Source organism: Cherax quadricarinatus, chromosome 98, assembly GCF_038502225.1.
Source record: "Cherax quadricarinatus isolate ZL_2023a chromosome 98, ASM3850222v1, whole genome shotgun sequence".
Lineage (NCBI taxonomy): Eukaryota > Metazoa > Arthropoda > Malacostraca > Decapoda > Parastacidae > Cherax > Cherax quadricarinatus.
The window spans coordinates 7,549,526-7,567,046 of record NC_091389.1 but is presented as its reverse complement, the minus strand read 5'-3'; the positions used below and the strand labels follow the sequence as shown (position 1 = coordinate 7,567,046).

Sequence of the window (17,521 nt, the reverse complement as noted above, 5' to 3'; positions counted from 1 at the left end):
CTCAACACATGACTGATGACACCCAGGTGACTCAACACATGATTGATGACACCCAGGTGACTCAACACATGACTGATGACACCCAGTTGACTCATCACATGATTGATGACACCCAGGTGACTCAACACACGACTGATGACACCCAGGTGACTCAACACATGATTGATGACACCCAGGTGACTCAACACACGACTGATGACACCAAGGTGACTCAACACATGATTGATGACACCCAGGTGACTCAACACACGACTGATGACACCCAGGTGACTCAACACATGATTGATGACACCCAGGTGACTCAACACATGACTGATGACACCCAGGTGACTCAACACACGACTGATGACACCCAGGTGACTCAACACACGACTGATGACACCCAGGTGACTCATCACATGATTGATGACACCCAGGTGACTCAACACATGACTGATGACACCCAGGTGACTCAACACACGACTGATGACACCCAGTTGACTCATCACATGACTGATGACACCCAGGTGACTCAACACACGACTGATGACACCCAGGTGACTCAACACATGATTGATGACACCCAGGTGACTCAACACACGACTGATGACACCCAGGTGACTCAACACATGATTGATGACACCCAGGTGACTCAACACATGACTGATGACACCCAGGTGACTCAACACATGATTGATGACACCCAGGTGACTCAACACATGATTGATGACACCCAGGTGACTCAACACATGACTGATGACACCCAGGTGACTCAACACACGACTGATGACACCCAGGTGACTCAACACACGACTGATGACACCCAGGTGACTCAACACATGATTGATGACACCCAGGTGACTCAACACATGACTGATGACACCCAGGTGACTCAACACACGACTGATGACACCCAGGTGACTCAACACATGATTGATGACACCCAGGTGACTCAACACATGATTGATGACACCCAGTTGACTCATCACATGATTGATGACACCCAGGTGACTCAACACATGACTGATGACACCCAGGTGACTCAACACATGATTGATGACACCCAGTTGACTCAACACATGACTGATGACACCCAGTTGACTCATCACATGATTGATGACACCCAGGTGACTCAACACACGACTGATGACACCCAGGTGACTCAACACACGACTGATGACACCCAGGTGACTCAACACATGACTGATGACACCCAGTTGACTCATCACATGATTGATGACACCCAGGTGACTCAACACACGACTGATGACACCCAGGTGACTCAACACACGACTGATGACACCCAGGTGACTCAACACACGACTGATGACACCCAGGTGACAACACATGATTGATGACACCCAGGTGACAACACATGATTGATGACACCCAGGTGACTCAACACACAACTGATGACACCCAGGTGACTCAACACACAACTGATGACACCCAGGTGACTCAACACACGACTGATGACACCCAGGTGACTCAACACACGACTGATGACACCCAGGTGACTCACCACATGATTCACACCCAGGTGACTCAACACACGACTGATGACACCCAGGTGACAACACATGATTGATGACACCCAGGTGACTCAACACACGACTGATGACACCCAGGTGACAACACACGACTGATGACACCCAGGTGACTCAACACACGACTGATGACACCCAGGTGACTCAACACATGACTGATGACACCCAGGTGACTCAACACACGACTGATGACACCCAGGTGACTCAACACACGACTGATGACACCCAGGTGACTCAACACATGATTTATGACACCCAGGTGACTCAACACCTGACTGATGACACCCAGGTGACTCATCACATGATTGATGACACCCAGGTGACTCAACACATGACTGATGACACCCAGGTGACTCAACACATGATTGATGACACCCAGGTGACTCAACACACGACTGATGACACCCAGTTGACTCATCACATGATTGATGACACCCAGGTGACTCAACACATGACTGATGACACCCAGGTGACTCAACACATGATTGATGACACCCAGGTGACTCAACACACGACTGATGACACCCAGGTGACTCAACACACGACTGATGACACCCAGGTGACAACACATGATTGATGACACCCAGGTGACAACACATGACTGATGACACCCAGGTGACTCAACACATGATTGATGACACCCAGGTGACTCAACACACGACTGATGACACCCAGGTGACTCAACACACGACTGATGACACCCAGTTGACTCATCATATGACTGTTGACACCCAGGTGACTCAACACACGACTGATGACACCCAGGTGACTCAACACATGACTGATGACACCCAGGTGACTCAACACACGACTGATGACACCCAGGTGACTCAACACACGACTGATGACACCCAGGTGACTCAACACACGACTGATGACACCCAGGTGACAACACATGATTGATGACACCCAGGTGACAACACATGATTGATGACACCCAGGTGACTCAACACACAACTGATGACACCCAGGTGACTCAACACACAACTGATGACACCCAGGTGACTCAACACACAACTGATGACACCCAGGTGACTCAACACATGATTAATGACACCCAGGTGACTCAACACACGACTGATGACACCCAGGTGACTCAACACACGACTGATGACACCCAGGTGACTCACCACATGATTGACACCCAGGTGACTCAACACACGACTGATGACACCCAGGTGACTCAACACACGACTGATGACACCCAGGTGACTCAACACACGACTGATGACACCCAGGTGACTCAACACATGATTGATGACACCCAGGTGACTCAACACATGACTGATGACACCCAGGTGACTCAACACATGACTGATGACACCCAGGTGACTCAACACATGATTGATGACACCCAGGTGACTCAACACACGACTGATGACACCCAGGTGACTCAACACACGACTGATGACACCCAGGTGACTCAACACATGATTGATGACACCCAGGTGACTCAACACACGACTGATGACACCCAGGTGACTCAACACATGATTGATGACACCCAGGTGACTCAACACATGATTAATGACACCCAGGTGACTCAACACACGACTGATGACACCCAGGTGACTCAACACATGACTGATGACACCCAGGTGACTCAACACACGACTGATGACACCCAGGTGACTCAACACATGATTAATGACACCCAGGTGACTCAACACATGATTAATGACACCCAGGTGACTCAACACATGATTAATGACACCCAGGTGACTCAACACATGACTGATGACACCCAGGTGACTCAACACACGACTGATGACACCCAGGTGACTCAACACATGATTGATGACACCCAGGTGACTCAACACACGACTGATGACACCCAGGTGACTCAACACACGACTGATGACACCCAGGTGACTCAACACATGATTGATGACACCCAGGTGACTCAACACATGACTGATGACACCCAGGTGACTCAACACATGATTGATGACACCCAGGTGACTCAACACATGACTGATGACACCCAGTTGACTCATCACATGATTGATGACACCCAGGTGACTCAACACACGACTGATGACACCCAGGTGACTCAACACATGATTGATGACACCCAGTGACTCAACACACGACTGATGACACCAAGGTGACTCAACACATGATTGATGACACCCAGGTGACTCAACACACGACTGATGACACCCAGGTGACTCAACACATGATTGATGACACCCAGGTGACTCAACACATGACTGATGACACCCAGGTGACTCAACACACGACTGATGACACCCAGGTGACTCAACACACGACTGATGACACCCAGGTGACTCATCACATGATTGATGACACCCAGGTGACTCAACACATGACTGATGACACCCAGGTGACTCAACACACGACTGATGACACCCAGTTGACTCATCACATGACTGATGACACCCAGGTGACTCAACACACGACTGATGACACCCAGGTGACTCAACACATGATTGATGACACCCAGGTGACTCAACACACGACTGATGACACCCAGGTGACTCAACACATGATTGATGACACCCAGGTGACTCAACACATGACTGATGACACCCAGGTGACTCAACACATGATTGATGACACCCAGGTGACTCAACACATGATTGATGACACCCAGGTGACTCAACACATGACTGATGACACCCAGGTGACTCAACACACGACTGATGACACCCAGGTGACTCAACACACGACTGATGACACCCAGGTGACTCAACACATGATTGATGACACCCAGGTGACTCAACACATGACTGATGACACCCAGGTGACTCAACACACGACTGATGACACCCAGGTGACTCAACACATGATTGATGACACCCAGGTGACTCAACACATGATTGATGACACCCAGTTGACTCATCACATGATTGATGACACCCAGGTGACTCAACACATGACTGATGACACCCAGGTGACTCAACACATGATTGATGACACCCAGTTGACTCAACACATGACTGATGACACCCAGTTGACTCATCACATGATTGATGACACCCAGGTGACTCAACACACGACTGATGACACCCAGGTGACTCAACACACGACTGATGACACCCAGGTGACTCAACACATGACTGATGACACCCAGTTGACTCATCACATGATTGATGACACCCAGGTGACTCAACACACGACTGATGACACCCAGGTGACTCAACACACGACTGATGACACCCAGGTGACTCAACACACGACTGATGACACCCAGGTGACAACACATGATTGATGACACCCAGGTGACAACACATGATTGATGACACCCAGGTGACTCAACACACAACTGATGACACCCAGGTGACTCAACACACAACTGATGACACCCAGGTGACTCAACACACGACTGATGACACCCAGGTGACTCAACACACGACTGATGACACCCAGGTGACTCACCACATGATTCACACCCAGGTGACTCAACACACGACTGATGACACCCAGGTGACAACACATGATTGATGACACCCAGGTGACTCAACACACGACTGATGACACCCAGGTGACAACACACGACTGATGACACCCAGGTGACTCAACACACGACTGATGACACCCAGGTGACTCAACACATGACTGATGACACCCAGGTGACTCAACACACGACTGATGACACCCAGGTGACTCAACACACGACTGATGACACCCAGGTGACTCAACACATGATTTATGACACCCAGGTGACTCAACACCTGACTGATGACACCCAGGTGACTCATCACATGATTGATGACACCCAGGTGACTCAACACATGACTGATGACACCCAGGTGACTCAACACATGATTGATGACACCCAGGTGACTCAACACACGACTGATGACACCCAGTTGACTCATCACATGATTGATGACACCCAGGTGACTCAACACATGACTGATGACACCCAGGTGACTCAACACATGATTGATGACACCCAGGTGACTCAACACACGACTGATGACACCCAGGTGACTCAACACACGACTGATGACACCCAGGTGACAACACATGATTGATGACACCCAGGTGACAACACATGACTGATGACACCCAGGTGACTCAACACATGATTGATGACACCCAGGTGACTCAACACACGACTGATGACACCCAGGTGACTCAACACACGACTGATGACACCCAGTTGACTCATCATATGACTGTTGACACCCAGGTGACTCAACACACGACTGATGACACCCAGGTGACTCAACACATGACTGATGACACCCAGGTGACTCAACACACGACTGATGACACCCAGGTGACTCAACACACGACTGATGACACCCAGGTGACTCAACACACGACTGATGACACCCAGGTGACAACACATGATTGATGACACCCAGGTGACAACACATGATTGATGACACCCAGGTGACTCAACACACAACTGATGACACCCAGGTGACTCAACACACAACTGATGACACCCAGGTGACTCAACACACAACTGATGACACCCAGGTGACTCAACACATGATTAATGACACCCAGGTGACTCAACACACGACTGATGACACCCAGGTGACTCAACACACGACTGATGACACCCAGGTGACTCACCACATGATTGACACCCAGGTGACTCAACACACGACTGATGACACCCAGGTGACTCAACACACGACTGATGACACCCAGGTGACTCAACACACGACTGATGACACCCAGGTGACTCAACACATGATTGATGACACCCAGGTGACTCAACACACGACTGATGACACCCAGGTGACTCAACACACGACTGATGACACCCAGGTGACTCACCACATGATTGACACCCAGGTGACTCAACACACGACTGATGACACCCAGGTGACTCAACACATGATTGATGACACCCAGGTGACTCAACACATGACTGATGACACCCAGGTGACTCAACACACGACTGATGACACCCAGGTGACAACACACGACTGATGACACCCAGGTGACAACACATGACTGATGACACCCAGGTGACAACACATGACTGATGACACCCAGGTGACTCAACACATGACTGATGACACCCAGGTGACTCAACACACGACTGATGACACCCAGGTGACTCAACACATGACTGATGACACCCAGGTGACTCAACACATGACTGATGACACCCAGGTGACTCAACACATGACTGATGACACCCAGGTGACTCAACACATGACTGATGACACCCAGGTGACTCAACACATGACTGATGACACCCAGGTGACTCAACACATGACTGATGACACCCAGGTGACTCAACACACGACTGATGACACCCAGGTGACAACACATGACTGATGACACCCAGTTAACAACACATGACTCACAAGTCTCTGGTGACTTACAGTATAGCACTGACTGATGCTCTCCTGGTAGTAAGCATAGTGTAGGGCTGTAAGGTTGCTAGTCTCATCTGGACACATGGCATTATAGACCTTATAGAGGCGAGTCTTCATCCCCTGTCCGGGAGAATGATTATAATAATAATTATTATTATTATTTAGCACAAGGAGCGAAGTTATACACAGAAATGTATATCTCTCAGTGTATATACATTAGTAGTTTATATTAATTAGTATTTAAGGTATTAAACTATTCTTGACAAGGTCAGGTCAGGTCAGGTCAGGTTCGTCAGGAAACAGGACAAGTGTTTCCTGAGGCGGGTACTATTCAGATGACCCGCAGCTGGAGCTCTTGGCCATCTGACCGATGCCTTCTGCTGGCTTACCAATCCACCCCTTTAAAAATTATAGTCATATTCTTGACCGGTGGTGACCAGGTGACCTGCAGCCTTAATGACCCTGGTGTAGTAGACTTTAAACCCCATTAACCAACCAACCAGTCTTAATGACCCTGGTGTAGTAGATAGACTTTAAACCCCATTAACCAACCAACCAGTCTTAATGACCCTGGTGTAGTAGATAGACTTTAAACCCCATTAACCAACCAACCAGTCTTAATGACCCTGGTGTAGTAGATAGACTTTAAACCCCATTAACTAACCAACCAGTCTTAATGACCCTGGTGTAGTAGATAGACTTTAAACCCCATTAACCAACCAACCAGTCTTAATGACCCTGGTGTAGTAGATAGACTTTAAACCCCATTAACCAACCAACCAGTCTTAATGACCCTGGTGTAGTAGATAGACTTTAAACTAAAGCAACAAGCAAACCAGGCAACAGCCTTCAGACCTAAACAACCACCCACTCGACAAGCTTGAAACCTAACCACCCCCCTACCAATACCAGTAGTCATACGGGTGTAGAGTAATACTCACATAATACACATTAGCAGCATCCTGTGAACAGTTGTAAGTGACCTTTCCAGCTGCGACATTAGCATATGCAGCAGTGATGTCAGCAGTGAAATTGGCAGCATTGTGGCACTGTATGGTAGTGCCAGTCAGGTTCAACAACTGCAACACAGTTCCATAGTTACAAATGTTACAATGGTTACTAAGGATACAAAATATTACAAAGGATTTTTGTTGTAAAGCTTGTTACACTGGTTACAAATGTTACACTGGTTACAAATGTTACACTGGTTACAAATGTTACACTGGTTACAAATGTTACACTGGTTACAAATGTTACACTGGTTACAAATGTTACACTGGTTACAAATGTTACACTGGTTACAAATGTTACACTGGTTACAAATGTTACACTGGTTACAAATGTTACACTGGTTACAAATGTTACAATGGTTACAAATGTTACAATTGTTACAAATGTTACAATGGTTACAAATGTTACACTGGTTACAAATGTTACAATGGTTACAAATGTTACACTGGTTACAAATGTTACACTTGTTACAAATGTTACACTTGTTACACTTGTTACACTTGTTACAAATGTTACACTGGTTACAAATGTTACACTGGTTACAAATGTTACACTGGTTACAAATGTTACAATGGTTACAAATGTTACAATGGTTACAAATGTTACACTGGTTACAAATGTTACAATGGTTACAAATGTTACACTGGTTACAAATGTTACACTTGTTACACTTGTTACAAATGTTACACTTGTTACACTTGTTACAAATGTTACACTTGTTACAAATGTTACAATGGTTACAAATGTTACACTTGTTACAAAAGTTACACTGGTTACAAATGTTACACTTGTTACAAATGTTACAATGGTTACAAATGTTACACTGGTTACAAATGTTACACTGGTTACAAATGTTACACTGGTTACAAATGTTACACTTGTTACAAATGTTACAATGGTTACAAATGTTACACTTGTTACAAATGTTACACTTGTTACAAATGTTACACTTGTTACAAATGTTACACTTGTTACAAATGTTACAATGGTTACAAATGTTACACTGGTTACAAATGTTACACTGGTTACAAATGTTACACTGGTTACAAATGTTACACTGGTTACAGAGATTATACTCTTTACAAAGGTTACACTGGTTACTGTGACTGGTAGACCTACAATACAATGTTACAGAGGCTGATAGGCCTACAAGGTTACAGTGACTGATAGGCCTACATTACAAGGTAACAGTGACTGGGATGACACAGTGTTACAGAACTCATGGTACTTACAAGAGTGAAGAGGGCACAGGAAGGGGTAGAGCAGACTTGGGCATTCTGTGCTTTTCCCAAGGGTATACCTTCCCCCAGTGCCCACCACGAATAGTCATCCATCTGAGGGTATACGACCATGGCATGAAACTATGTATCTCGTGTATGTACAAAGATATACGTATACACCTTAGTGCAAGCAGGTGAGTTAGAACCCATGGCAAGCAAGTTAGAACCCATGGCAAGAAAGTTAGAACCCATGGCAAGCAAGTTAGAACCCATGGCAAGCAAGTTAGAACCCATGGCAAGAAAGTCGAAAAACTCCAGGCCAGTGCGTTAACCACTGGCCAGTGTTTCAGCTCGCTTGCCATGGGTTCTAACCTTACCCAAACAATGCTTTTTTTTACAATTATGTTATTACAGTATGTACACCTCAGTGTACATACTGTACACCTCAGTGTACATACTGTACACCTCAGTGTACATACTGTACACCTCAGTGTACATACTGTACACCTCAGTGTACATACTGTACACCTCAGTGTACATACTGTACACCTCAGTGTACATACTGTAAACATCAATATAACAGACTGATAAAAATGTCTGTTGTATTGCAATATATAAAATTAGCAAAACACTGTAATATTCTAGCATATATGTAATATTCTAGCATATATGTAATATTCTAGCATATATGTAATATTCTAGCATATATGTAATATTCTAGCATATATGTAATATTCTAGCATATATGTAATATTCTAGCATATATGTAATATTCTAGCATATATGTAATATTCTAGCATATATGTAATATTCTAGCATATATGTAATATTCTAGCATATATGTAATATTCTAGCATATATGTAATATTCTAGCATATATGTAATATTCTAGCATATATGTAATATTCTAGCATATATGTAATATTCTAGCATATATGTAATATTCTAGCATATATGTAATATTCTAGCATATATGTAATATTCTAGCATATATGTAATATTCTAGCATATATGTAATATTCTAGCATATATGTAATATTCTAGCATATATGTAATATTCTAGCATATATGTAATATTCTAGCATATATGTAATATTCTAGCATATATGTAATATTCTAGCATATATGTAATATTCTAGCATATATGTAATATTCTAGCATATATGTAATATTCTAGCATATATGTAATATTCTAGCATATATATAATATAGCAATATTCTAGCATATATGTAATATTCTAGCATATATGTAATATAGCAATATTCTAGCATATATGTAATATAGCAATATTCTAGCATATATGTAATATTCTAGCATATATATAATATAGCAATATTCTAGCATATATGTAATATTCTAGCATATATGTAATATAGCAATATTCTAGCATATATGTAATATAGCAATATTCTAGCATATATGTAATATAGCAATATTCTAGCATATATATAATATAGCAATATTCTAGCATATATGTAATATAGCAATATTCTAGCATATATATAATATAGCAATATTCTAGCATATATGTAATATAGCAATATTCTAGCATATATATAATATAGCAATATTCTAGCATATATGTAATATTCTAGCATATATGTAATATAGCAATATTCTAGCATATATGTAATATTCTAGCATATATATAATATAGCAATATTCTAGCATATATGTAATATTCTAGCATATATGTAATATTCTAGCATATACAGTGGACCCCCGCATAACGATTTTAATCCGTGCAAGAGGGGTAATTGTTATGCGAAATAATCTGTATGTGAATGAATTTTCCCCATAAGAAATAATGGAAATAAAATTAATCCGTGCAAGACACCCAAAAGTATGAAAAAAAAATTTTTTTACCACATGAAATGTTAATTTTAATACACACAAACTGAAAAAGGCATGCACAATTACATGACACTTACTTTTATTGAAGATCTGGTGATGATTGATGGGATGGGAGGAGGAGAGAGAGTGTTAGTGTTTAGAAGGGGAATCCCCTTCCATTAAGACTTGAGGTGGCAAGTCCTTTTCTGGGGTTACTTCCCTTCTTCTTTTAATGCCACTAGGACCAGCTTCAGAGTCACTGGACTTCTGTCGCACAACATATCTGTCCATAGTGGCCTGTACCTCTCGTTCCTTTATGACTTCCCTAAAGTGTTTCACAACATTGTCAGTGTAATAGTCACCAGCACGGCTTGCAATAGCTGTGTGAGGGTGATTTTCATCCATGAAGGTTTGCACTTCAAGCCACTTTGCACAGATTTCCTTAATCTTTGTAGTAGGCAACTTCTTCAATTTCTCTCTCCCCTCCTCTGAACCAGTTTCCTCAGGTCTGGCCTCTTGCTGTTGAAGTTGATCTATCAGCTCATCAGTGGTTAGTTCTTCATTGTCCTCCTCCACCAACTCTTCCACATCATCCCCACTAACCTCCAACCCCAAGGACTTTCCCAATGCCACAATGGATTCCTCAAGTGGCATAATCCTCTCAGGGTTAGCCTCAAACCCTTCAAAATCCCTTTTGTCTACACATTCTGGCCACAGTTTCTTTCAAGCAGAGTTCAAGGTCTTCTTAGTCACTCCCTCCCAAGCCTTACCTATAAGGTTTACACAATTGAGGATATTAAAGTGCTCTCTCCAAAACTCTCTTAGAGTCAGTTGAGTTTCTGAGGTCACTACAAAGCACCTTTCAAACAGAGCTTTTGTGTACAGTTTTTTGAAGTTTGCAATAACCTGCTGGTCCATGGGCTGCAGGAGAGGAGTGGTATTAGGAGGCAAAAACTTCACCTTAATGAAGCTCATGTCCCCATAAAGTCGCTCTGCCACGTCTGTAGGATGACCAGGGGCATTGTCTAACACCAGGAGGCACTTAAGTTCTAATTTCTTTTCAGTTAGGTAATCTTTCACATTGGGGGCAAATGCATGGTGTAACCAGTTATAGAAAAAGTCCCTAGTGACCCATGCCTTACTGTTTGCCCTCCACAGCACACACAAATTATCCTTGAGGACATTCTTTTGCCTGAACGCTCTGGGAGTTTCAGAGTGATACACTAATAAAGGCTTCACTTTGCAATCACCAGTAGCATTGGCACACATCAACAAAGTAAGCCTGTCTTTCATAGGCTTATGTCCTGGGAGTGCCTTTTCCTCCTGAGTAATGTAGGTCCTGCTTGGCATTTTCTTCCAGAACAGGCCTGTTTCATCACAATTAAACACTTGTTCAGGTTCCAGTCCTTCACTGTCTATGTACTCCTTGAATTCCTGCACATATTTTTCAGCCGCTTTGTGGTCCGAACTGGCAGCCTCACCATGCCTTATCACACTATGGATGCCACTACGCTTCTTAAATCTCTCAAACCAACCTTTGCTGGCCTTAAATTCACTCACATCATCACTAGTTGCAGGCATTTTTTTAATTAAATCCTCATGCAACTTTCTAGCCTTTTCACATATGATCGCTTGAGAGACGCTATCTCCTGCTAGCTGTTTTTCATTTATCCACACCAATAAGAGTCTCTCAACATCTTCCATCACTTGCGATCTTTGTTTCAAAAACACAGTTAAACCTTTGGCAAGAACAGCTTCCTTGATTGTCTTTCTGGTGCCCACAATAGTAGCGATGGTTGATTGGGGTTTCTTGTACAACTTGACTAGGTCGGCGATACGCACTCCACTTTCATACTTATCAATGATCTCTTTCTTCATTTCTATTGGAATTCTCACCCTTATTGGTGTACGGTTGGCACTAGAAGCTTTCTTGGGGCCCATGGTCACTTATTTTCCAGAAACAGCACCGAAAACACTGTAATAATACGAAATATTCCGAGTGTATGCTTGGATGTTACCGCGGAGGCTGGCTGGTATACAATGGCACGGGCGGCACATGTGAGGCTGGCTGAGGGCGCACATTGGACGCGTCTCGGACGAAAATCGGTGAGCGGGTTTTTAATCGGTATGCGCGGCAAAATTTTTGCGATTAAAGCAAGCGGTATGCGGATTAATCGCTATGTGATGCCATCGTTATGCAGGGGTCCACTGTATGTAATATTCTAGCATATATGTAATATAGCAATATTCTAGCATATATGTAATATAGCAATATTCTAGCATATATGTAATATAGCAATATTCTAGCATATATGTAATATAGCAATATTCTAGCATATATGTAATATAGCAATATTCTAGCATATATGTAATATTCTAGCATATATGTAATATAGCAATATTCTAGCATATATGTAATATTCTAGCATATATGTAATATTCTAGCATATATGTAATATAGCAATATTCTAGCATATATGTAATATTCTAGCATATATGTAATATAGCAATAGTCTAGCATATATGTAATATTCTAGCATATATGTAATATAGCAATAGTCTAGCATATATGTAATATAGCAATATTCTAGCATATATGTAATATTCTAGCATATATGTAATATTCTAGCATATATGTAATATAGCAATATTCTAGCATATATGTAATATTCTAGCATATATGTAATATTCTAGCATATATGTAATATAGCAATATTCTAGCATATATGTAATATTCTAGCATATATGTAATATTCTAGCATATATGTAATATTCTAGCATATATGTAATATAGCAATATGCACACAGTTTATTAATATATTACAATAAACAGTGAAAATAAGGACATTAAAAATTCAGTTTAACTTGTGGATTTTGCCTATAATTATAAAAGTCCATTATATTGAAGTCCGTTAAAACTAAATTCTGCTATGCTGAAATCTCTTATATTGAAAATTTGATATATTGAAGTCTGTTATATTGAAGTTCGTTGCATTGACTCCGTTATATTGAACTCTGTTCAATATACCATTATACTGAAGTCCATTATATTGAGGTCCATTATACTGAGGTTCGTTATATTGAGGTCCATTTTATTGAGGTCTGTTATATTAAGGTCTTTTATACTGAAGTCCATTATGGTATAAATCTTGGTAATAGACACCAGCAAATTAGCTTAGAAAAACAGGTAAACAAACACTGGCACATATTTATCAGAAAACATTTCAGTCCTGGGACGATCTTAACCACTTCTAACATACAGTAAGTAAGTAAGTAAGTAAGTAAGTAAGTTTATTCAGGTATACACAAATACAGTTACATAGAATTATCATACATAGCAGCATATGTGTAGACAACCTAGGATAACCCAAAAAAGTCAGCGACGTACTCGTTTACTGACGCCTCGGACTTATAACGGGCTCTGTGTCCAGTATTCATATCTAAATAATGTATATTGGAGCTGATTTCTTCTATTCTGTTTATTACAATATACAGTACACTACTGTATAAACATTTAAAAATATACCAGAAATGTTATAAATGGTGCAAAGGTGACATTAAAACAATATCAAAGATGGTTGACACAAACCCACTACCATTATAGTATGTTCCTCACTTAGTGACGACTTCATTTAATGACGTGGTCTCAGGAATGGAACTTCGTTGTTAAGCGAGAAGAGACTGTATATAGGTGGAGAGTGCGGTGTGAGTTACACATAGTGACCTGAATGACATAATGGGATAAGGACAGGTAGACAGTATGATCATGTGACTCCTGTGTTGTTAGGTAGATGGTGCTGTGCCTGGCTGTGTATCAGGTATGCTCAAAGCACCGCCTACTTAAAAAAGGGGTCGAAGATTAAGACATATGTGTAACAGTTTGGTATCTTTATTGATGAAATAACACAGTAGGCTTCTTCAGTCAAATATAAAGGTAGAATTAGTAATAAAATAGAGATGGCGTAATCAGTCCATCAACCTTGGAGAAAAAGTATTTGAGGTGGACAGTCTCTCAGCCTACCTAGAGTTAACCTGGAGAGAGTTCCGGGGGTCAACGCCCCCGCAGCCCAGTCTGTGACCAGGCCTCCTGGTGGATCAGAGCCTGATCAACCAGGCTGTTACTGCTGGCTGCACGCAATCCAACATACGAGCCACAGCCCGGCTGGTCAGGTACCGACTTGAGGTGCTTGTCCAGTGCCAGCTTGAAGACTGCCAGGGGTCTGTTGGTAATCCCCCTTATGTGTGCCTAGAAAAGAGTTCAGCTCCAAGGTCTGGAACAATACATTCCAGACCATTTTCAGTAACACAGGAATCACATGATTACATTGTCTACCTGTCTCATCCCAATGTATCATTCTTCAGGTCACCATCTGTCACTCACACCTCACTCTCCACCTATATACAATGTCTTTTTAACTTCTGTATGTTAGAAGTGATTAAGGTTCCAGAATCCAAACGTTTTCTAATATGACCTAGTGTCTATTTACGTGTCTTTCTAAACTGAAGTCCTTTATATATTGAAGTCTGTTATTTTAAGGGCTAACTGTACTGTGGTGTGAGAGATCTGTATCTCTGAGAAAAGAGTACAGAGGTCAGGACACTCACTTGGAAAACAGTGCCATAGGGAGTGCCAGTGGAAGCAACGATGCCCCCACCTCCTCCTCTTTTGATTATGGTACTTTGGTTGGGCATGGGCCAGTAGTAACACCCCCAGGGGCCGTACAATGCTGGCAAAAGCACCTCCGTGGTAGCGTTAAAGCCGCAGCCAAAGAAATCCAGCTTTATTCTGAAGAGAGAGCATCTCGAGTTAGTAAAACCGTAATGACAGGATTGTAAGAGAGAGAGAGAGAGTTGGGGCAAGGTTCATTACTGTATAACCTGCTAGTGGCTCTATAGCCCAACAAAAACAAGCTATTCCAAATAGAAATACATACAGTGGACCCCCGCTTAACGATCACCTCCCAATGCGACCAGTTATGTAAGTGTATTTATGTAAGTGCATTTGTACGTGTATGTTTGGGGGTCTGAAATGGACTAATCTACTTCACAATATTCCTTATGGGAACAAATTCGGTCAGTACTGGCACCTGAACATACTTCTGGAATGAAATAATATCATTATCCAGGGGTCCACTGTACAGATGCTCCTCACTTTTTAATGGTTCAACTTGCAATATTTTGACTTTACGATGGTGCGATTGCAATAGTGAAGCTGTACAGTACTGCACATTTGCTGATAGAATAAACTTGTATTTATTTATTGTATTAATGTTGGTAGAATTGCACTTGTGTCCATTTATATATTTACTTTTCAATACTGGTATTTAGTTACAGTCATTAATTATATAATTATTCAGTTACATTAGGTATTTATTTATTTATCATATACTATTCACATTCGATTTACGATATTTTAAACTTACGATGTGTTCGTCGGAACTTAACCCCATCGTAAGTGGAGGACCACCTATTTTATTTATTTGATTTATTTTATGTCTTTCCAAACAGTACATTGAGATTTTATATTTACAATAGTGGGTTGCAATGCAAAGAGAGCCTCTATTATGCCTAGGCATTATGGGCCAACTTAACATTATTGACTTACAGACTACTTAACACTAAGGAGTATATCATAATTGTACAGTAGGATAGTAAAGAGTAAAGATTTTGATGACTTTTGTGGGTTGTTCTATGTAACTCACAAATTACGTTACTATGTAAGACAGAAATATTAATCTCAATCTTAAAATAATGAATCCTGTGATACTCCAATACTATGTACTGTGCCAAAACAAAAGCATTCACATTGCTAAACTCACAAACTAGTATTTAGTCACTTAGCCATAATACCAACTTACCTCATAATTTGTAATATTTTAAAATTAAGAATTAATCTCCAAGAAGATAAAACTGAACAAGATAAACTATCGGACGCAGTAATAGTTAACAGTCCACTTTTTCCCAGTGATATGAACCAAACAAACAGTAAAGAAATTACTCTGCAGATCATAAAGGACCAAACAAGTGTTATTGTACCAGAGTCTGAAATAAAAGAAGCCAGGTTACTAGGATCCCATGGTAGAAATAAAGGAAGCCAGGTTACTAGGATCCCATGGTAGAAATAAAGGAAGCCAGGTTACTAGGATCCCATGGTAGAAATAAAGGAAGCCAGGTTACTAGGATCCCATGGTAGAAATAAAGGAAGCCAGGTTACTAGGATCCCATGGTAGAAATAAAGGAAGCCAGGTTACTAGGATCCCATGGTAGAAAAAGTGTTATGCTTAGATTCCACTCACATGACAGGAAAAAAGACTTAATTATTGCATCTATTAAAGTAAAGAAAGAGGTATACATAAACGAGTGTCTTACCAAAAAACGTCAGAACCTCCTGTATAGAGTCAGAAAACTTAAGCGGGAGAATAACGACACAATACACCAATGCTTCACACGGGATGGGAAAATTCTTGTTAGGAAAACAAATGTAGGTCAACTGTACACAATCACGAACGAGAATGATCTATCACGATTTCTCAGGGATACTAATCTTACAGAGAATAACTAAACAATGTCCAACTTAAAAGCCTACGTAGTGTAGTGAATGTTTTGCTCCATTAT

General features: G+C 41.7%; 1 protein-coding gene across 1 annotated transcript in view; it reads right to left on the bottom strand.

The window, feature by feature from the left end:
• LOC128702547 (uncharacterized) overlaps nucleotides 1–17,521 on the bottom strand; it is a 120,240-nt gene that overhangs the window by 30,010 nt on the left and 72,709 nt on the right. Inside the window, exons 8-11 of the mRNA XM_070105413.1 lie at nucleotides 15,512–15,692; nucleotides 9,085–9,186; nucleotides 7,783–7,920; nucleotides 6,848–6,961 (exon numbers count right to left, since the gene is read on the bottom strand). Of these exons, the coding sequence (XP_069961514.1) occupies nucleotides 6,848–6,961; nucleotides 7,783–7,920; nucleotides 9,085–9,186; nucleotides 15,512–15,692 (535 nt within the window). The remainder of the gene's footprint in view (nucleotides 1–6,847; nucleotides 6,962–7,782; nucleotides 7,921–9,084; nucleotides 9,187–15,511; nucleotides 15,693–17,521) is intronic.